Source organism: Colobus angolensis, unplaced genomic scaffold (genome assembly GCF_000951035.1).
Source record: "Colobus angolensis palliatus isolate OR3802 unplaced genomic scaffold, Cang.pa_1.0 Scaffold32, whole genome shotgun sequence".
Classification (NCBI taxonomy): Eukaryota; Metazoa; Chordata; class Mammalia; order Primates; family Cercopithecidae; genus Colobus; species Colobus angolensis.
In genome coordinates, this window is record NW_012116488.1 from 12,086,992 (window position 1) to 12,109,598 (window position 22,607).

Here is a 22,607-nt window from a genome sequence, read left to right on the forward strand (position 1 = left end):
ACCTGTGTTTTGCCTCCAGCAAGGAGCCCAGGAGAGCAGCCCAGCCTCGGGGAGCTGTCTCACAGAGGCCACTGGAACGTCCTACCGGGGAGGAAGTACCCCCAAAAGTAAAAAAAATCTGACAGCCCCTTCTCTGCCCTTCTCCTGCACTCCCTCTATAGCACATGGGTCTGGAAGGGACTGAACCTGAGCTAACTTTGAGGGGCCACCCAACCACAGTGGCCTGGGAAGACTGTCCCAGCTGGGGTGATGAGCAGCTTGGCAGGTACCAGGGAAGCTGGGGGACTGCCTGAGGACCACTAGTGTCCCTCCTGTCTTTAGCACCAGTCATACCTCCAGAACATTGACCCAACCCCATGGCACCTTATATATTGAGATGTATTTCCTTGTGGAATATTCGAAGTGCATATAAAGGCATCCTGAGGTTTCCTGAGTTTTAATTGGTGAGAAATCATGCTGTGTCTGTCATAAATCCCACATCCTCCAAGGGGAATGGGCCACTGAAATGAAAATGATTCTCCACATAGAGGAACAGACCAAGTCATGTTTCTGGACCCCCAACCCTGAGGCATGAGATGTGAACACACAGGTGGGAGCGTAGGTGCCTGGCTGAGTCCCATCACATCCCAGACGCTCAGTGCATGTGGCTGTGTGTGTGTTGTCTTTGACATTCGACCTATTCCAGAAATGGGACATTCTTCCCTAGACCAGGAGGAAGGGCTCCCTTCTGCTGTATATCTCTGCCCAGGGCTTGCCCGTATGCCTCTCTGTTTGTTGGCTCATTTGTACCTAGGCCCTTTGTATCCCCATCCCCACCCCACAGTATCCAGCAGCCAGACACCTGGTATCCCCAAATGCTGCCACAGGTTCAGCACCGAACCTTGATTTCTCCAAAGCCCTTTCACATCAACTCCTTCATCTCCTCTCTCCCCCACTTCCCTCCTCTTTCACTCCATCCTCTTCCTTCCTGCTGTCTTGCCTTCCCTCCTTTGTTGCCTTTTCTTCTCCTCTTCCCCTTTCTTCCTCCTCCCCTGCTCCTCACTCTTTGTCTCCCAACTCTGCGTCTCCTCATCCTCTTTCCCTGCCTCTGTCTCTGATCCACTGCATCTCTCTCCTGTTTGGCTCCCTCCTGGGTAGTTCCAGAAACATACCCATATATGGCCTCCATGTCAAGGATCACAAATGATGACATCACGTGAGGGCCAAAGCTCCGGGATCCTCTCTGAAGTGAGAGTCTGTATTCAATGCACCCAGAGGAACGGAAGGCAGGATCGCAGCTTCCTCGGTGCAACCTCCAAACAGGAAATCTGAGATGCATAACATCTTATAGTTTGGCTTGTCAACGTTGGTCATGCGGTGGCCCCAAAATAAACTCCCTGCTTCAAAGGAGAGCGTTTCAGAACTGCCTGGCAGAGCAGCCAGAAGCTTGGGGCCAGGGCAGAAGGAAAACTCAGGGAGCATGTTCTGAATTCAGACACTCTCAAGAAAATCCTTTGTATTACCCCTGAATTGTACCCTTGTTTCAGAGCCTAACAGGTAATGCATGCTTTCAACTTTCTTATATAGATCTTGCAAAAGATTGTTTGGCTGGCTGGGATTTTCAGCTGCAGTACTTACTGGAAACCTCTTGTAGTCAAACTGCGATGTTGCTTTTCCCTCTCTCTCGTATTTTCTTGAGTTATACAGCATGCTGGTGACTTTCATTTTGGATGCAATGAACAGAGACTCAGCAATTTGCACGTACTTACCCATTCTTCTGGAGGACTCTTGCTCAGAATATCACTGTGCTGTGCACTTCTAAAAATGGAAATGCAAAAGGAGTTATCAATGATGCTATTGTTGGGTCCGTACGTAGGTCTTGGGCAATATCTGTCAGACAAATGACTTTCAGAAATGCTTTCAGGTCAGGTGCACAGATAGAGGTTTTCATGAGTGGGAGTTAATTTAATGTAACTGTTGCAGAGTGGCTAGGCATGCATGGTATTGTGGGAGACCATAGCAACCAAGGTGCCATGGGCTCTGCTTTCAACGGTTTGGGGTTAGGAGAGGAAATGGAGGAATGTTATTTACGTGAGATCTAACAAAGCTGTGGAATGCAGGGACGCAAGAATACCATGCGTGTGTGTGCACACGCATATGCATGACGCATTTAAGGAGGCCATGGCCTTTGAAAGGATAGGTGGGATGCCTCAGGGTGGAACCAGCGACCTCTAGTTGGAGGAGCAGCTTGGGCAAAGGCAGGGAAGTCAAGGGACCTGGAGTGATGGTAGAAAGTGAAATGTGGCTCTGGCAAAGGGTCCTGCATGTGAAAAATGGGGGTGAGGCTGGAAGGGGAGGCCAGAGGGAGAGGCAGATGCTTCCAGGCCAAGCAAGAAGTTGGAACACTTCCTGAGAGTTTTTGAGCAGAGGACAGTACACACATAACCACACGCATTGAGTATCCGGGATATGACGGGACACAGCCAGGCACCTACACTGCCACCCGTGTGTTCACATCTCAGGCCCCAGAATTGGAGGCCCAGAAATATTACTTGGTTTCTGGTGCCTGTAGGTGGAGAATCATTTTCATTTCAGTGGCCCATTTCCCTTGGAGGATGTGAGATTTGACTGCGGTGGCTCTTCGGGAAGCCAGGGGTATGAACTGGAATGAGGAGGCAAGGAGGCTGGTGACTCCAAGGGAGGGCAGGTAAATGAGGAGGGCCTGAAGCAGGGCAGAAGCTGAGCCCCTGCACAGGACAGGAGTGCTCTTCTAAAGATAAGCTTGTTTTGTGAGGTGAGGGCTTGAGGGGGCTCCGAGGGGCACAGACAGATCCAGCTGGGGCCAGCACCCCCGCCACAGCCCTGAACTCTGCCTGGGCAGAAGCACCATGAGGCAGCCAGTGGCGGATGCTGGAGGCACTTCCAAAACAGTTGGACGGGTCCTGACAGCTGATGGCAGGCCCATGTGCTGCACAGTGTCCCCAGAAGAAGCTGGCAGCAGCTCCACTGGGCGCCATGGTAGTTTGCATCATCTGTTCTTGCACAAACAGGCCGGGTCATGAGTGCCTTGTGGTGGTAGGGGTGGGGGACGCTGTATAATCCACCCACGGTGACCTTACAGTGACAACACAGGCCATACCAGCAAGCATTCGTTGAACACTCACCCAAGCATGTGTGCAGGTTTCTCTCATTGACCTCTGTCAAGGCGGCCATGAGTTACAGGTGATTGTTACTCCCATTTTCAGGTCTGTAAACAAATTATGAGAGGTTAAATGTCTTGGTTAAAGCTGGACGGCCCTAAGTGTTGGAGTCAGGAATCTGACCTCTTGGTCTGCAAGGTCCACATTCAAAGCCACAGTGTCCTGTGGCCTCTCGAGGTGCTGTGGCAGTGGTAAACAGGACCATCGTGCACCCAGGGGAAATGTCTCTGGCACAGTCAAGGCATCATAAGGTGCCCGTATGTTGTGGACAGGCTAGATCCAAAGAGTCTTCCCAAAGGAGGCACAAAAATATCTCTGGGTCCGCCCAGTGTCCTTCCATTTCTTCGCTGCAGAGGGTCAGTCTGCCCACAGGAGGCGGCTGTCGCAGGAGTGGCTTGTGTCTGTGGTTCTCTTTCCTTAGCACCATCTTTTGGAATAATTAATGCCCAGGAATATAAATGAAGTTATTAAGAGCTTTGTGGTTGAGAGGAATGTTTTGGAGAGATGGTGCTGAAATAAAAGTAAATTGATTCCTAAACTGCCTGTTTTTTAAAAGAATGGGACATAGAGGAGTAAAAAAGGAGAGAGGAAAGCAGAGACAAGAGAAGAGAAAGATTTAAATAAAGACGGAGTCAGGGGAACTCAGAGGAGAGAGGATAAAAAAAGGAAAAAGCACCTCGCCGATTTGGGTGAGATCTAGCTTAAAAGATTTCCAGCCAGCCCTGCAGGTGAGGGGGGCGCTATGGAGGATTCCCTCTGCCCCGCCCAAGCCTTCCCGCTCTGCTGCCTGGAGTTAGAGCTTCCAGAACCCCCATGTGTTGTACCACTAAGGAACTAAGGTGAGAGTTCACCGTCTTTGGGTGCCCAAGGGACAGAACAGGGCTAGGTGGGCTGCACTAGGACAGGGGTGCTGGGGAGGCTCAGAGGTGGACTGACCAGCCCCGTCCACCCCGTCACCCCTACCTCCAGTCACTGGCACAGATGACAGAGTCTGGCATTTGTAGAGCCCAGACAGAATATGGGTCAGGGACCTGGAGTCCTGTGTCCTGAGCTGTGAGTGTCTGAGCCACACAGATGCGGGGAGGGGCCAGCCTCTGGCAGGGCCAGGAGGCAGCAGAAGGGCCCTTCACTCAGGAGGTAGAGAAGAAGGTGACCCGTGGGCCTGGAGACTCAATAGCTCAGGGACCCAAAGAAGTAAACTGGAAGCTTGGCCTTTGTGGGTGCTTTTCTTAGCTGGTGGTGGCATTTGAGCCTGTGCAGAATGGATGCTCATCGTTGCAACAGGGCACTTTCCACATAAAAACGGGAGGTTTCTCCCGAGTTTTTCCTTCTTCCCTCTCTTCCTCTCACCATCATTCTTGCTTTCTTTTTGTAGTGGCATCGTCAATGTACATCAATAAGTAAATAAACTACCAAGACTTTTCGTTAGGGTCTTAGACTATTCGGGAGAGATTCACCCAGATTTGGGTCAGCAAGAGGCGCTCCATTTCAGATGGAGCCTCAGTCTCCTCCTCTATACAATGGGCACAGAGAGTCTGCTGGCGTGGGAGCAGAGCCAGCTTTGGACAGGTTCAAATTCCTGGTTGTCACCTCCTACAGGGTGATGTAGGGGCAGTCAAACCCCCACTCCATACAGAGGGGAGAAGAGCCCTGTCTTGTGGAGTCAGCTGGGCCTGCAGCCCTGAGCGCACCTCTGGAGTTCCCTCCAGCAGCCCCAGCCCAGCCTTGGAAGCCACAAGGCCCTGACTTGAAAGCCGGGAGCTTGAAATCAGCATGAAAAGGTCTGAGATGCCAGAGCCAGTGGTGGTGGTGGCCAGGGGTAAACTGGAAGCTTGGCCTTTGTGGGTGCTTTCCTTAGCTGATGGTGTGGGTCCGAGCAAAGGCTCAAACTCCTAGCAGCTGTGAGGCCCTAGACACCAGGCCCCAGGGCAGCCGGAGGCTTGAGGGCACTGCCCCCACAGCCAAAGACCCACCCTGGCTGTGACTTGGCCACTCATGGGGGTCAAGGGCAAGGTGGCTGGGATTCCATTCCCCCTTCCTTACCAAGGTCAGACCATTTCTTAGCCAAAACAGAGAGGAAACCTCCACAGGGATGAGGTTTAGGGTCACAGAGGAACTGACTCCTTGCCATGGCCCTTAATGTTGTGTCAGAGGGCCTGATGAAGACGGGGCAGGCTGGCATGGTCTCAACCTCTGTACTACATACATTCCAGGCCTTAGTCTCCTCATCTGCACTGTGGGAAGACCACTCTTCTCCCTGGTACTGAAAAAGTAAAATGAGGCAACCTGTGAAAGTGGCTTGGATGGAAACAGGACGAGGACCCCCAGGCACCAGCTTAATTTTTATTGATTAGGTTTTAAAACAATAGGACCCGGGAAGGGGAGAGAACAATGTCCTACACCCCCGAGGCCCCCAGCTGGAAGCATTTCCTTGGGTTTCCTCGGACCACTCTGGATCCTGAGGGGAAAGGCAGATCAGAAAGACAAGTTTTGGCAGAAGGAGAGAGCATTGCAAGGAAGGAGGTTGAGTGCCCTGGGTGCCAAGTAACAGCCTGGTTAATTCCCCACTCCTCATGTATCCCCCCCAGGCTAGCCCAAGCAGCCAAGTTTTAGGATTGCCTCAGCTAAGGGTCATGTGATACTTGGGAGACCCTGAAGCTTTTGGAGTACATTTATAGAGAGTGTGTATATGTATTATAATATATAATATATGATCATATTAATTATATATCATATGATTATATATTAATAATTATGTATAATTATATATAAATTATATCACATATATTATAATATATAATATATGATCATATTAATTATATATCATATGATTATATATTAATAATTATGTATAATTATATATAAATTATATCACATATATTATAATATATAATATATGAGTATTTTAAATATATTATAATATGATTATATTAAATATATATTATATGATTATATATTAATATTATATACACTTATATATCATTAATATTATGTTTTATATATTATATATTATATTAATATATAATAAATTATGTGTATATTATAATATATATAATACATGTAGCATGTATGTAGTCTTTTTGAATATGAATACACACACACACAGAGTCTTCAGTTTGATTCTGGACTTCACTCAAATCTTGAAAAACATCCAGAGGTTGCTATTCGTTGTGTGGGATGAAAACTTGGTATAAAATCAGATGTAGCCTCTAGTCTCTTCCTTGTCACTTTCTCCCTCAGCATGCCTCAGTTTCCTCATCTATAGAACAGGAACAAGAATGCCCTTATCATAGATTTATTATGTGGTTCAAACTAAAAACAAAGCTGAGAGAGAAATTCACCGCAAGGGACGGTGTTGTGGTTCCGATTCTCCCCATACCTGCTGCAGTTGGATGTAGTGAACTGAGGTTGACACGTGGCTCTGAACTGCAGGCTTTGCATAAGAACTAAACCTAAAAGGTACACGTGAACCCTAACCAAAATACTCATGCAGCACTTGCTCTGTGCCCAGCACTGTTAAATGAATTAAGTGCTCACGAAATGGCCACTCTTGTCATTTGTTGGCAGTCACCTCGTGCAGAAATTCAAGCTTCCAAAGTCTAGGGCAGCAGATGATGTGAGCAGAGAGGGCAGGGGGACAGGAGGGTTCCTGGAGAGTGCGGAATTTGAAAGGAGTGGGCTTGAATCCATCCACCACCCAGGCTGGCTTCGGGGCAGGGCGTGGAGCTCCCCTTCCTCCCCAAGCTCCAGCCCCATGATTGACCCTTGGGGCCTTTCAGCAGGCTCTGCACACAGCCTGGGGAGCTGACAGTCACAGCGTCAGCTTTTGACCACAGCTGTCACGTGAAGGCTGGGCTCGGGACTCATTTTCACTTTCACTCTCAGTCTTGTTAAATGGAAGGGAGCTTGTGGGAATCCCAATCCCTTGGATGGAGCCTCCTAGAGAACCGCCAGCTGGGCACGAGTTTCAGGTAGCATCCTCCCAGCAGGAACAGGTTTAGACTGTCTCACTCACTTTCTGGGGTCATGGCAGAGAATCACAGCCTCTTGGGACCTGTGGAATAACACGAGCAGATTTTTAGGGGCTACCGGCTGTGTGCCTGCCAGGTGCTCCGCATTTATCCTCGTCACCTCATTTCGCCTGACTACACCTCCATAGGCCAATATGCCATTATTATCTTCCTTTTATAGATGAGTAAAGTGAGGCACTGAGTAACCTACTCCCCATCACACGGCCAGGAGGTGGCAGAGCTAGGGCTGAGTATAGACAGTGGGGCACTGGGGCCGTGCTACTGTCTACCACTGTGCAGCAAACTTCTCCATGACGGCTGTGCTTCCAAGGGTTTGAAACACTGTCATGATCCTATGGTTCATTCACCTGTCTGTCCAGCATTTATTCAATACCTATTGTGTACCTGGCTTTGGGTTAGTTCCTGGGGTTACAACATGAGTGCAACATAGTCCTGCTCCTCAGAAGTTTCTGGACTTTCTAGAGAGACAGGCCCATAGCAGGCAGTCCAAGCAGTAGAATGTGAAGGGGGCCCTTGGAGGCAGCAGAGGACTCTCAACCATCAGGGAGGCTTCCTGGTAGAGGAGATGCTGGAGGTGTTTCTGGAAGGGCACCTTCAGGGCAGGGTAGGCTGATGAGTAGTTCCATCCACAAACACAGCCAAGGATACCAAGTGGCTTGTGCAGCCTCACACGCCTGACTCAAGCCCCTGGCATGACCCAAGCCTCTGGTGGAGCTTGGTGTGGTGGAGGATGGCTGCCAGCCTCCTTCTTGGCCCCGCCCTCCCAGCTGTGCCTCCTCTAACCCCCAGTTTTCTGCTAAGACATCTGGAGACTGACCATCTTCCACCCCAGCCCCTCAAACAACCGCACAGACCCACCCCATCCACTGCCAGTTCCTGGGCAGACCCTGGCTGCCTGCAAACCTGGGTTGGTAGAGAGGGGAAGGTACTAGGAAGAAAAGGACCACTTTTCAAATGCAATTTTGATCCTCACTATAGCCCTGCCAGGGTCCGTGCCTCTATTCCCATTTCACAGATGTGGAGATTCAGGCCCAACTTAGAAGAGCACCGGCTCTGAATGAACCAGGCACTGCTCTGAGTGGATTTACCCAAGTAATTTACGTGGATTAACCTAAGTAACCCTGTCACAGCCACTTTACAGATGTCACCTGGGGAAAGGTGGGGCTCCTCAAGAACCAAGGTTTGGGATGCTGCAAAGAAGGCAGAAAAGGCACTCTTGAAGGCCCTGGGGGGCCAGGCCTCCCCTGCTCTGCACTGGCCTTGGACTGGCCCCTCCCTCTGCAGGCCCCTGGCTTGGCTGGGCAAGGCCTAGTAGACTCCTGCTTTCCTTGGGAAAGGGCTATTTTTGATTCCAATCGGCCTCCCAGAGTGTCCCTTGAGGCTGCTGGCCTCCCTCCAAGACAGGCCCAGAAGGCTGCCCAACCCCCAGGCAGAGGCCTCAGAAATCAAGCTGGGCAGCATCTTCATGACAAGGGGAAACTGAGGTCCAAAGAGGGGCAAGGCATCTCCCGAATCATTGCCCTCTCCCAAGAAATAGATGCTCTGACCATGTCCATTTTACAGATGGAGAAACTACTATTCCGGGGGCTCTCCCGGCTAACAACCAGCAAAGCTGGGGTGTGAACTGAGTCAAGCTGGCTCCACACACTGCTTCATAACCTCCCCCTCATGCTAGGGCTGAGCAGCACCACCTGTCCCCCAGCAGATGCCGCCATAGCATCCCTGACAGTTGTCACCAGCCTACGATTGCATCGGTTCAGGGACGGGGAGTTTCCTGTCCTGAAGCAGCCCGTGCATTGCATACTTACTAACAGCGAGACCCATTGCACACTTACAGCCAGACCCACAGCTGAGCCTGTACACACGTGAGCCCTTTTGACTCTACCACCAACCCCATAATAACACTTGCTAACATCTCCACTTTATGTGTGAGGCAACTAAAGTTGGGTAACTTACCCAAGAACCCTTGAAGGCTGGGGACCTCCGTGGGAAAAGCAAGAGATATATGTGGGTCCACAGTGGAGTGGGAAATTTGCCTCCTCAAAGGCAGAGGCCCTCTCTCTCAAGTAAACTCCATAACAGCTGTGCTTCCAAGGGTTTGAGCACTGTTGTGGTCCTGTCATTCATTCACCTGTCCATCTAGCATTTATTAAATATCTATTGTGTACCCAGCCTTGGGTTAGGTCCTGGGGTTATGAGTGTGACGTAGTCCTGCTCCTCAGAAGTTTCTGGAGTTTCTAGGGAGACAGGCCCATAGCAGGTAGTCCAAGGAGTAGACCTTCCCAAGGTCCTATCAAGGTTAAGCCCTTCTCCTCCTTCTGCATGTACCTTCCATGCAGCAGGCAAAGAGGCTGGTGTGGTGCCCAGGGCACAGATATAGGCCAGGGGGTGCTGGGTGATTTGTTTTTCTAAGACCAGCCGAGCAGGCACAAAAGAACCAGCGGGTAGGCAAGTGTAGGAGCAAAAACTGCAAGTTTATTTTGGTCACCTAGCTTCAGGGAAACAAGGTGGGTAGGGAGAAGTCTGTCGGCCTCCGGCAAAGGAGGCCGGCAGAGTCCCCCGGTGGGGCTCTCGGACGGAGTTCCCACAGTCCTGACATCCCGACAGCAGTGGGGCTGTGAGAAGGCCGCGTGGCTCACTGGTGGAGAGCGGCTTTTCTAGGAGTGGGAGGGCAATAGGCGGGGCACGGGCGTGTCGGGGGCGTTCCGCAGGTGCGACCAGGTAAATCTTGGTCTCTTTGGATTGACGTCACCTGGTGCATGCCCAGTTGGTCTGCACCTTCCCGGGTCGCTGGCTGCAATTTCACGCGCGCGGGAAGAGCTGGTGGTGAAGAAGAACCCGGAAGTGCACCATACTGCCTCCGTTCGTCCAAACACTGGGCAGCTGAGAGGATACCTGGCTGCAGCTGGATGAGGGCGGGTCTGCTCCAAACCCATGTGTGTGCCAGTTGCTTGGGTCAGTGTTCCTAGAATTGCCAGAAGGAGCATTGGATTTGAGGTTGGAAGATCAGGCTTTGAATCCCAGCTTTCTAACTGTCTGTCCTCCTATAAGCCCCTTACCTCCCCCTCTAAACTTTACCTGCCTCATCTGTAAAATGGGACCAATAACGTAGGAGCATCAAGATCCTTTTGGAAGGAGAGGGGCTGTAGAGGAATTAATTCAGTGAAAAAGCTTCCTACTTTCCAGGACTGTGTGAGGGTAATGACATGGATAATTGGCCAATGTAAAGTCTCTGAGTGGTGTCAACCCATGGGAGAGGCTTGGGAAGGGCCTGGTGAGTCTGGAATGAGCTGCAAGATTGGTGATTCTGGGTGACCATTACCTGGCTGCCTTCGCCTCCAGGAAGCCACGTGGTCAGGGAAGGGCCACTGCAGCCGCGTGCTGTCTATGAGTCTCTGGCCCACACCAGGCTGCAGGGCCAGCAGCTGCCTGGAGATGATGAGGGGTCCTCCTTAAAAAATCATGTTACCCCTTACAAGCCGCCTACACATCTTAGCTCACATATGCTTCTATAGCATAGCGAAGAAGCTTGTCTCTTTCCCATTTTTATTGATAAAGGAACTGAGGCCCAGAAAAGGGGAAATGACTTGCCTCAGGTCATATAGCTAGTAAGTTGCAGAACTGAAAGTAGACTTAGAGGTCCTGACCTCCAGATTCGAGATCCCTCCACTCTCCCCGGTTTTCTGTTCCCCCTTGGCCAATGCTAAGGTGTTTTCGTCGACATGGCCATAGGGGATCCCCAGGGACAGAGAGTTTAAGGTTTAATAGCACAGAGCCAAACCAAACATCTCGCTGAGTTGCAGACTCTTCAGAATCGAAAAATCTGCGGAAATCTTCCAGCGCCAAATCCTCCTTTTGCAAGGAGAAAACTGAGCCCCAGAGTGGGAGAGGGACCTTAGCCAAGGTCACAAAGCACTTTGGCATTAGCATGGCAATTATAGCTCAGCCTATGACTCTTAGTGCAGTGTTCTTCCCCCTTGTGCCCTGGCTTTGAGCAGACACCTTTAGATGGTGGCACCAGGATGCCAGGCCAGGTCCTGGGCACCAGCACTTCCTGCTAGTTTAGCACCATGTGCACTGAGCCCCTACCTTGCACCAAGCGGTGGGGTATGTCAAGCCAAACCAGCTCTAGAGAAGAGGAGGGTGTCATACCTCACTAGGCAAAGCCCATTCCCCGCCCCTCTGAAGGCAGACCTAGGCCAACTCAGACCTGGCAGGGACCCCAGCCACACGGATGCAGCGAAGGGGTGGGAAGACAGACCTGGGTCAGCTGGAGTTGGGGGCTCCACCCAGCTGCACAGGTACCTCCTGCCAGTACCAGAGTGCCAAAGGACAGGCTCTACTCTACCCTGCCATTTAATAGATGGAAAAAATGAGGATGCAAGAGAGGAAGAGAGGTGCTCACGGCTGACTTGGGACAGAAACCCAAGTCCCTCAGTTCCCTGTCCTGGGCTCCTTTGACAATAAGTAAAACTGCTGCTGCTGCTGTAAATAACAGTACTCCAAGTGTCAGGCATAAAATGATTGTGAGGTCATGACCCTTTCCCTCCCTTAGTGTAGACCACAGAGTGGCCACCTGACATATTAATCTCATTGAGCAGTGGTTCTCAACCCTGGCCACACACTAATATCACCAGAGAAGCCTCTAGCATTGCAGTGCCTGGGTCCCAGCCCTGAGGCTTTGAGTTCATTGATACGGGGCTGAACCAGGGCCTTGATATGTTTTCAAGACTCTCAGCCAGGCCTGAGAGCCATCTGTTAAGATGATTTTAACTGTCTATAAGAGAAAACCCCAACTAACATTGAAGATCCACAAGGATCTTCAGTACCTAACAAAGAGGCTAGGGTGGGCAGAACCAGCATTGGTTCAGCAGTTCTGCAACGTAATGAGGGATCCAGAAAAACTAATACTTATTATGCCAAACTCATTGTATCAACCTGTCATTCACTGTCCCCCTCATGGTCACGAGATGGCTGCTGCCACTCCAAGCATCAAGCCTTCCAGGCACAAAGCAGAGGTTGGGGCAAGGAGTCATTTTGTTCACTACTCTCTCTTTTATTAGAAAGGGAAGTCTTCTGTAGGAGCACCCCAGCAGACTTTCTGTTATAACTTTTTGGATAAAACTAGGCTATATTCCCACCCCTGGACTAATCACTGCCTGAGGCGGTGAGATTGTCCCACCTGGCTTGAAGCAGTCATGACTTATCCATGGGACAGGGCACCCTGTTGCCTAGACAAAGTCAGGTTCTGCTATCAGGGAAGATGGGGGAAATGGCCGTTGGGGAGGACCATCTGCAGGATCTGCCACACCCTATGAAAATGGAGCTGTTTGGCCAGCCATGCAGTGAACTTTGACCTCCTCACATAAGGTGCTGGCCTTGGAAAGAGGATGCAGGGTCAAGTCCACCCATGAACTACTAACCACAGCTCAGGAGAAGTTCCTCTTCCCAGAAGGATTTGGGTAGGCTTCCCAGAAGAGGGCACTTTCCCTGGGCCTTGAAGAAGGAGAAGGCTCCTCTGAGGAGGTTGGGCTCAGGTGCCCGGGTGGGTTCTCTCTGGGGCCAAGGCTGAGGGGCAGCAAACTCCAGTGGGAACCTCTTCTCTTGGTGATGGCAGAGGAGCTAGAGCAAACCCCAGTGCCCACATTTGTCATGTGTCTCCTTGACGCATGTCCATCAGCACTCATAGGCCAGGGCAAATCATGCAGACTTGAGGTCCATATCAATAGGGAAGGGTGGGGAAAGATCTGCCTTTAGGGAAAGGGAGTGAATATTTGCTGAACAAATCAAAGTAATGTACTGGTATTCAGGGTATTTTTTAGAGGGCCATGTGATTCAACGTTCAGCCAGGACCAAGAACCATTGACCCACACAGTGTGAGTCAGCCAGTCAGAACAAAAATCAAGCTTAGTTGATTCCACTTCATTTTCTTAAAGCAGTTGGCACCCAACTGGAGTCCATTACTCTTTGAGGCATTTTTAAGAAAAGAGGCACTGGAATTAACATGGAACATTATTTTAATGACTGATTTTAACTAGATCGTGTGATTTCAAGTAATGGGTCTGTGTCTGATTCATCTCTGGTATTCTCAGGCTGGCCACAGTGAAAAGAAATGGAGAAATGCCAGGATCTATGCTCTTGGTAACTGATATGCAATCCTGCATAAGCTCCATGAGGGCAAGGATTTTTGTCTGTTGGAATCATTGTTGTATCCTCAGTGCTTAGAAGAGTGCCTGACACAGAGTGGGTGCTTGACAAGTGACCTTTTAGTTAATGTATGCATAAATACATGGATAGATAGGTTATCTGGAATGGAAAAATAAACAATGGATGAGTGGATGATTGGCTAGATGAATGTATGGTGGGTGGATGTGATGATGCATGAATAAATGGATGGCTGGGTGGATAGACAGGATAATGGAGGGATGGGAGGACAGTTGGATGGATGGTTGGATGGATAGAAAGATGAATGGATGGATGAATGATGAGTAGTGATGATGAGAGAATGATAGATAAATGGTCAGATGAGTAGAGAGATGGATGGATAGGAGGATAGATGGAGGGCAGTTGAATGGGTGGTGGATAGTTGAATATATGGATAGAGGGGTGGATGGATGGGAAGGTAGATAATATATAGGTCGGTGAGTAGATGGATGTATGGGAGGATGAATAAATGGATGGATGGTGAGATGGGCTGGTGGGTAAATGAAGAGATGAGTGGATGGATGGATATATAGATGGATAAGTGGTTGGGTGGGTCATGTGACCAAATGAATGAATTTTAAAATGAATGTGTTATTGTCAGTGAAATGCACACCCTTCCCTGTGGGTAAACATAGCTATCCTGCAAAACTGTTCATGACCAGGATGGTTTTGGTTTCCTTACAGGGTTTTCTGATTTGCTGTTCCTTCCTCCCTACTGGGTGTCTGTTCTGGAGGCCAGGGTGAGAGGTGGAGGAGGATGGCCACGCAGATCAGCACTCGGGGCAGCCAGTGTACCATTGGGCAGGAGGAGTACAGCCTGTACAGCAGCCTGAGCGAGGAGGAACTGGTGCAGATGGCCATCGAGCAGAGCCTAGCGGACAAGACAAGGGGCCCAACCACTGCTGAGGCCACCGTATCTGCATGTGCCAACCGCCAACCTGCCCATTTCTACCCATGGACCAGGTGAGCAAGGCGAGGCTGATGAGGGGAGTGGGGCCATCCAGGACATCCACAGACTGCAGATCCCGAATGCTGTTAATCCAAAACCAAGGTATCCTGGTCTCTAGGTTGCCTTTTGCACCTTTCTGATTTACATTTGTTATCTGAACTTACTGAGCTCTGGCTGTGCCAGATACTGCAGTGGGTGCTATACACACTCTGCCTCCTTTCATCCGCTTAAGGACCCTCTCAGCGGGCTCTGGGTTATAGACCCATTTAGAAGAGGAAACTGAAGCTTAGGGCTGAAAAACAGGCCCAAGATCACATAGCCAGTAGATAATGCTGCAGAGATCGGAGCTGCCTGGCTCCCTATCTTGCAATGCAGCCTCCCTTGAAAAACATGTCTGGTGAGCAAGGGATGTCTGCCCACAGGGCCATCCTGTCTCCTTCTTCTGGCTCCTCCTCTCAGCACCACCTCATCCTCTCAGTCACAGGACTTTCTAAAGCAGCGCCATGCAAATATGACACCAGCCACAACTGCAATGCATGGATGCAATTTTAAAGGTTCCAATAGTCACAGTTAAAAAGCAAAGAGAAACAGGCGAAATTAATTTTCATTGATATTTCACATCTGAAATATCACCATTTCCACCAATATATTTGTATTTCCATCAATATAAAATTATGAATGAGATTGTTACCATTTCTTTTTGTCCAACAAGTCTTTGAAATCCAGTGTGTATTTTACACTCTCAGCGCATCTTGATTCAGACCCGCCACATTTCAAGCGCTCCCCAGCTACATGTGGCCAGTGACTACGTTATCAGACGGTGCAGATCTAGAAGACTCCTTCTTTGTAGTAGGTGGGAGCTGGAGAGATGATGAAACAGAGGGGTGACTGATCTTAAAATGCATTTGGAAAAGACCTATATAAGCCATAAAATCGCTTTTGCTCCCCACCACCCCCAGCCAAGGTCAAGTGTGTTTGGGCATGAATGGCAGGGCATGGGAATTGCTGTGACAATTGTGTTGATGGGCCACAAATCTCATTGTGTACAGCAGCCAGCTGGCTCCCTGTGTGACCTCAGGCAAGTCACTTAACCCCTCAAAACCTCAGCTTCCTTCTCAAATAAAAACAACAGTAAACACGTTTTCCAATGCGCAGTCACAGTTGACAGGTGGGTGATGAAGGTGGGTGATGGTGCATCTCAGCCCTGTCCCCTAAGTGACTTTGCCCTTACCAAGGCTGGACCATCTCTGTCGGGCTGGCTGGGCAGAGGCCCAGAGCTGAGGAGCCCCTTTTAAAAGGGAAGGTGGGCAGCTGGAAAGAGTACGAAGACTCCAGGTTACTAAGCTGCCCCCGAGGGCGTTCCATTCTGAAACCCAATCTGAAAAACAGAAACTTGAAGCCAAGGACTGGGTTCATCTTGGCTTGTGCTCAAGGTAGCCCTGGTTCCTGTTCTGGCTGGTTCAGCCAAAGACAGACCACAAGTTCCTCTTTCTCAGGAGGGGGTCAGATAAAGATAGGGCATGCTGCATGAAGCCAGCACGTCCCCCCAGGTGTCTGCAGCCTTCTCCCCAGCATAAGAGCCCTCTCAAGAGTCCCAGGGATGCTTGGAAACATTAGAACAAAGTGGGCCCTCGGCCTCCAGACCCCGACTCTGCCTTCATCTGGTGGGTAAGGAAATGGAGGCCCGCAGTGGACCATGAACATTTATTCAACTTCCTGCGGAAAAAGCTCCCCTGGAGAACTGAGACCATTTCTCCCAGGTCAAGCAGCCCTCATCTGAGGTCCAGCCCCCACAAGCAATATAGCAGAGGAGGGTCAACCTGTATTTTCTTACTCTGAGAGTGACCTGAAACCTCCTAGGTTCGGTTCTGCACCTTCGCTTCTGGAAGGAGGCTGGGCTTGGGTCCTGCTGGGAAGAAAAAGCCCTTAGATAGAATGTTTAATGCAATTCTCCTCCCCACAAATGCACACTGAGCACCTCCCGTGTGCCTGCCACACATTCATTCAGTTAACGTTTACAAAAGCTACCCAAAGTGGATGCTTCTGTGTTCATTTTACAGACGACAAAACATGCCCACAGCAGGGCCAGGCGTGGAACCAAAATCTGTCCCGCTCTGAAGTTCAGACACTTCGCCAGGCCCTGCTGATGCTGTGAAGGCCTCTGTTTCCTTCCCCTACCCCACCTTGAGGTGAGGTTTTGACCTCATTACGTCCGTCTCCTACTCACAGAGGCCCAGGGTCCCCAAATTCACACGGCACACACGCGCTTGTGCCGTCACACCCAGACACGCATTACAGTGGGTGCAGGACCCGAGACAGTCCTTGTTCACTTTTATCTGTCCAAATAAATCCACAGCAAGTTTAGCAACAGGATGTCACTCTTGTGCCCAGGCAATCCACATGGCAGCTTCTTCTCATCTTTGGGTCTGAGATTAAGCGTCACCTCCTCAGCCAGTCCTGCCCTGACCACTGTCCCAGGCCAACTGGTTTGTCACCTCTTACGCGCTCTCATGGTTGTTTCCTTGTGGCCTTGACCTTGACTTACAATTCTTATTTATTTGTCTGCTTCTGCCATTAACCTATGCTTCCAGTAAAGTGCTGTGTCTGACCTGAGGCAGGCACCACATGGCTCTCTGTGAACGAGTGAATGGGTGAGTAAAGGAATAGATGAAAAGGCAGCAGAGTGGAAAGAGAAGTAGGTCTAGAGATTCAAATTCTTCCTCTCTCACTGGCTGTGCAACCTTAGGTGAGTTGCTAGCCCTATCTGAGCCCCAATGGCCTCATCTCTAAAACAGCAACAGCGAAAATGTGCTGTGCTCCCCTTGCAGTATTCCTGTGAAAAGCAAATACGATGAGGCGGGTGTCGGAGCCTTCCCACATCTTGCAGCTGGTATTGACCTCCCTGGCCCTGTCGGAGTGCTCCAGCACCAACCTCATGACTGCCTCTGCTTCACAGACAAGTTTCTTGGGTTTTCCTGGGACGCCCTCCTGAGAGTGTTCCCAACTAGACTGTGACCTCCTTGGGGACAGAGAGCTGAGCTGATATTGTTTATTTATTTGTTTATTTTTTAATCTCCAGAGCCCAGCTGAGAGCCTGAATCATTGTAGCTACCTAATAAACGTTTTTAAACAAATAAATACCTTTGAAACCAATAAAATGCTCTGGCAATGTAATTGGTCATTATTATATTGTGACCAAAATGGAGTCCACTGAGTCTTTGGGATCTTAGAAATGAAAGTCAGATCAGTACCCCAAAGAAAACAGAATTCTGTTGAAAACCATTTCCCAATTTGCTTCTGTCCCACCTCAATGTAAGGGACAGAATTTGATGAGAATCAAATGAGAATCATTTGCCAAGCTTTGGTCCCCTAAGGGAGCCTGAAGAGACAGACCTAGCTTCCTGTTCTGTGGAGAAGTGGGGTCCTTGAACCCATGAAGTGCAGAGCCCAAGGTTTCCATGAATGGACCAGTCAGAGTGAGTCCAGGAAGCTGGGTCTTCATAATCTTTAAACTTCTGCATTTTATTTAAGATGCATTTCTGGGAAGACAAATGAGGAAAACATGAAGTAGGAACTGGCTGAGGCTGATGTGTGCACAGCTTCAAACAATTCACATCAAGCCACCCACACTTACTGTACACTTATGATATGCCAAGTTGCGAATCAGGGCTGGGCCCTGCTCTTCCTAAGATCACAGCCTAATGAGGGTGAAGGCCCAGAACTACCTGATGACACAGCAGGGAGAGCACAGCTTGCTGAGTTACAGAGGGACACTACAAAAGGTCAATTCACTTAGTCAAGGAAGTAGGCTTTGCAGGATGAATAGGAGTTTGTCAAGCAGACTAGAGGAAGTAAGTGTCTTTGAGCCTCAGTTCCCTCATTTGCAAAGGAAGCCAGTTACATCTCCTTTACCAAGTGGACTGGGGAATTAAATGAGATGCTTGGCGCAATGTGCCTGTTACAACAAGTGCTCAATGAATCGCAGCTATGGATAGGAAGGCCGAGTCACAGCAGCTTGGAATTTGTGTTCTTCTCCACATGTGATTCTTCACTGGTCAGCCCAGAAAGGATGGACTGGCTGGTGGGTGAGGGAAAAAACAGAAACCTCATGGGTGGGAGGCCGATTCCAGAGACCGTGCAGGAACCAGGGTGGGGGTTAGTTACATGCTATGAGCTCTTCTGTCTACCTAAGAGGGCAGGGGACTGGCTCTCCAGGAGTATGAGATCTTAGTCCACAAACACACAATACCAAGATTGCCATATGGGGTTTTAATCCTTCAAAGACTTTTGTTTGTTTTGTTTTGTTTACTTAAATGTATCAAGTGTCTGTGTGCTAGGCATCATACTCTTGATATCTGGGGGCTTGATGTGGGTTGCCGTGAGGCTCTGGTGAGAGAACAGAGGGCCTGGCACAGTGGCAGGCGTGGGGTGGACTTGTGACACGGGGTGGGCGTGGGGTAGACTCATGGCACAGTGGCGGGTGTGGGGTGGACTCGTGGCCTGGTGGCGGGTGTGGAGTGGAATCTCGATTTTGTTAGCTTCCTCCTCTATTAAGGTGTCTACTTGCCCCTGCATTCAGCCAGGCCCAGCCCAATCGCTGCCTCCCTGGGGCTGACCTGGGCTTCTTACTAACTCAGACAGAGCAGCCATCCATTGACTCACCTGGTAACTAGGAGCACTGTCCTCCCAGTCCATTCTCTGCTCTCACTGAGCCTGACTGTGCCTGAATTCATGACAAGCTGGACTCCAGGGTCAGGTGATGGTGACACACTCTCCCCAGAACCTGCCCAGTGACACGCAAAGGACAGAGGCCCTACCTGGGGCTCTTCCAGGGCATGACCTGTACCCACATCCTGCCGAGGCCAGGCTCATCTCGCCTCTGATGACTCAGCCCAAGAGGTTTGCTCTGTTGGTAATTCCCCTCCTTGGGGCCTGAGGCGAAATGGGGCCTCCAGCCTTGATTGGCAAGCGCATGAAACCCAGCCGGGGGCCCTGGCTCCCCATCCAGCCCTGAGACTCACAGCTCAGTAACTCTGAGCAGTCGCCTTGCCCAGTCGCCAGCCCCAAAGCCAGTGGACACACCCCAATCTCAGTGCTCCCGGAATGAGCCCTTCTGCCTCGATCTCACCCTGTCCTCCGTGACTCTATGGCTGTGTGTGGCCTTGTCTCCCTCCCTGCTGGCTTCCAAACATCCTCAGGATCCACAGAAAAATATATCTTAACGAGCTGCATGGCTATGCAGAGCTGGGCTCTGGGACCGAGCCACAGCTGGGAAGTCTTTGTTGAATGCAACTCAGTTTGTCTGTTTCCTCATCTGCAAAATGGGAACAGCACACCCACTGCTTCCATCAATGGTGGCAGGAGGATGGAAACGAGGAGAGGCTCAGCATGCCTTCATGAACATTTGCCCTGCACAGTTGTCAGAAATTGTCATCATCACCATCTCCTTCCACGTCCATCAGCCTCAACATCCCGGCCACCACTGCTGCTGCTATTACTATGCAGAGACAGGTCTTCGTTTAGGACGGTGCAGTGGGCTTTTTCCCAGTGCTTTATTATCCTGCTAAAAACATTCTAACAATGGCAGGTAATCAGAGGCCACGCATGCACTAAGCATGAGGGTGGCCACGACCCAAGGATCCTGGGAGGTGGAAGCCCAGGGCCTCATCAAGACGATAGGGCAGGAGACAACCGAGGTGAGCCTGTTGTCTCCACCTGCCCGGCTCTCTCTCCTTCTCAGGACCAGGCACTAATGCAGTGGACACTGAACCCAGCAGCTGTTAGGGCTAAGGAGGGGCCCTGGCTCTGGGATCTGTTGGACACTGAATCTCTCCACAGCTACAGAAGCAGTGAGGACATCCCCAGTCTGGTCCTGGTCCCACTTTTCCATTTTGCAAATAAGGAAACTGAGGCACAGAGAGGGGATGGGGCTTGTTCAAAGTCGCAGGGCCAGTCAATGTGGAGGTCGGAGAGCTAGAGAAAGGATGAAAAGGCAGGAAGAGGCCAGGCCTTCAGAGGACAGAGTGTCATCAGGAGCTGGGCAGACAGTGGTGGTCTGAACCTCTGCTCCACCTGCTGCCCCGCTGCAGGTGACGCTGCGCAGTTACATCCCCTCTCACAGCCTCCGTGTCTTCATCTGTAAAAGGCACCCCCATCTACGGTCGATGGATGCGGATAAATGAGGGCACGTGCACCAGTGTGGGTCAGTAGAAGGCCAGGAGCAGGGGATGGGAGAAGGAAGGCGGGAGGGAGTGATGGCGGCGAGGATGAGGAAGGCAGCCAGGCCTGCAGCCAGCCCTGAGAGGGTGAAGGAGAGGGGTGAGCAGGTTCCCCTCCTCCCGCTACCCTTGCTCCTCTCTACCAGACCCTGGCCTTGCCGGGGTACCCACAGAATCTGTAGGCTCTGGCCCGGCCAGAAAGAGTGTGGGTGCTTCTCAGGGTCATAATTACCCCACGCCCCCCAGGCTGTGAGTCACTAGTAGCAGAGTCCCCCCCAATCCCCTCCAGAAGCGTGTGGTGAAAGGCCAGGGCCACTAGGGTGTCGAGAGTGCCAGGCCTGACCTACTGGGGGTGGGGTCAGTAGGGGTGACTGACCTACTGGTCAGTGGGGCCACATACTCTGTTTTCACGACAACCTCAGGCCAACTCAGATTTGTGGAGTGGCCATCTCACCTCCTTCCCGCTCTTCCACTCTTACAGAGGCTGGTGGGGTGGGAAAACTGAGGCCATAGAGGCAAAATCATGATAAAATGAATAGTTAGCACATGTGGAACACCCTCCGTGCCTTATACTCCGCTAAGCTCCTCACACAATTCGCTTACTCAGGCCTCACCGGCCATCGAGCACAGGCTCTTTTCATGCCACCTTGCAGATGGGGGGACTAAGGCACAGAGAAGGTCAACCTGTCCCATGTCACACGGCCAAGGAGTGCCAGAGCCTGGATGTGAACCTGTGTCTGCTTGACTGCAGCCCTGGTTCTGACACCCTTCCTCGTGCATCCTATAGTAACACTATAGAGGTTACTACAGCGTCTGCTCCCACCCCTGGGACAAGATCCCCTAATGAAGGGCCGGCAGGTGGGCGTGGGGGCCACAGGCACAGCTTGGTTTCTCAGCTTTGCTCCCCTATCCTCTGCTTTCCCATGAATCTCTCATCCAGCCCTGCAGGGATCTGCCTGGCCAGCGGTGAGCCTGAGCCCCTTTCATCCGGGGACCTGCCGACCTGCTGTCCATGGCTCACATCCTCCTGGGTGAAGAATGTCACCTTGCTTCCTATCTGCCTCTCTCGTGGTTGGCTGGGGAGGGGGACCAGGGGGTGGGGTGAGGTTAACCTCATTGTTGTCTTATATGGTCATTTAAATCTCCCAGGGCTTCCTCCAAGGGCCAAAAATAATCCGGAGACACAGCAGCTGTGTCCAGCACACAGAGAGGACCCGGCCATCTGCGTTGGTTCAGAGCCCTGTGTCTGTCTGTCAGTCAGTCTCTCCCCGGCTCTCCCTCCATCCTCGTTCCTGCCTGAAGCCATGACCCGCTTCTCCTATACAGAGTACTTTTCCCTCTTTCACTCCTGCTCTGCACCCTCCAGGTCCACTGCACCTCCTGAGAGCTCGCCGGCCCGGGCCCCGATGGGCTTGTTCCAAGGGGTCATGCAGAAATACAGCAGCAGCTTGTTCCAGACCTCCCAGCTGGCGTAAGTGACTCCTGTCTGGCCCCAGGACCATCCAAGTTCACTCCCCTAATTGGGATGGCAGGGAGGGTGGGAAGCAGGCCCACAGCCCCCAGGAGGGCAGAGGGCACTATGGAGGCACCTGCCATGCAAGCCCTTTCTAGGGGGTCCCTTGGGGCCCCTTGGGGCCCAGCTGCTCCTGCTGAGCTGGGCTTGGTGGCCACAGACTTTGGTCCTCAAGGAAATGCCAGCCAGGCATGCTGGTGATCCTTCCTCAGATGCCCCCAGCATGGGACCTGAGTGCTGGAGGAGCCCCATGGGGCTCTGAAACTGGGGACCCAGTACGAGGGAAATTGGGAAGATGGCCTTAGCACCCCAGAGGCCCAGAAGAGCTTGGAGTTGAACTTCATGAGTTGGCTGCACCCTTCTGTTTGTCCCAGTCTCACTTTCCTCCATGCCATCAGTCTGGGTCCATCCAAAATGCTCACACCCACAGCTTTTGTTTTGTTTTGTTGTCCTTGTTTGTGAAGTGCCAGGTGCTAAAATCCAGAAATAATCTAAGCTGCAGGCGTTCTGTTT

At 51.0% G+C, this 22,607-nt stretch overlaps 1 protein-coding gene across 1 annotated transcript in view; it reads left to right on the forward strand.

Annotated features, from left to right (window-relative positions):
* The first annotated feature begins 1,178 nt into the window (after window positions 1–1,178).
* The window catches only part of ASB2 (ankyrin repeat and SOCS box containing 2), a 43,908-nt gene continuing 22,479 nt past the window's right edge, over window positions 1,179–22,607 (forward strand). The window contains exons 1-3 of the mRNA XM_011951554.1: window positions 1,179–1,536; window positions 14,099–14,377; window positions 21,948–22,052. Coding sequence (XP_011806944.1) covers window positions 14,172–14,377; window positions 21,948–22,052 — 311 coding nt within the window. The 5' untranslated portion in view covers window positions 1,179–1,536; window positions 14,099–14,171. The remainder of the gene's footprint in view (window positions 1,537–14,098; window positions 14,378–21,947; window positions 22,053–22,607) is intronic.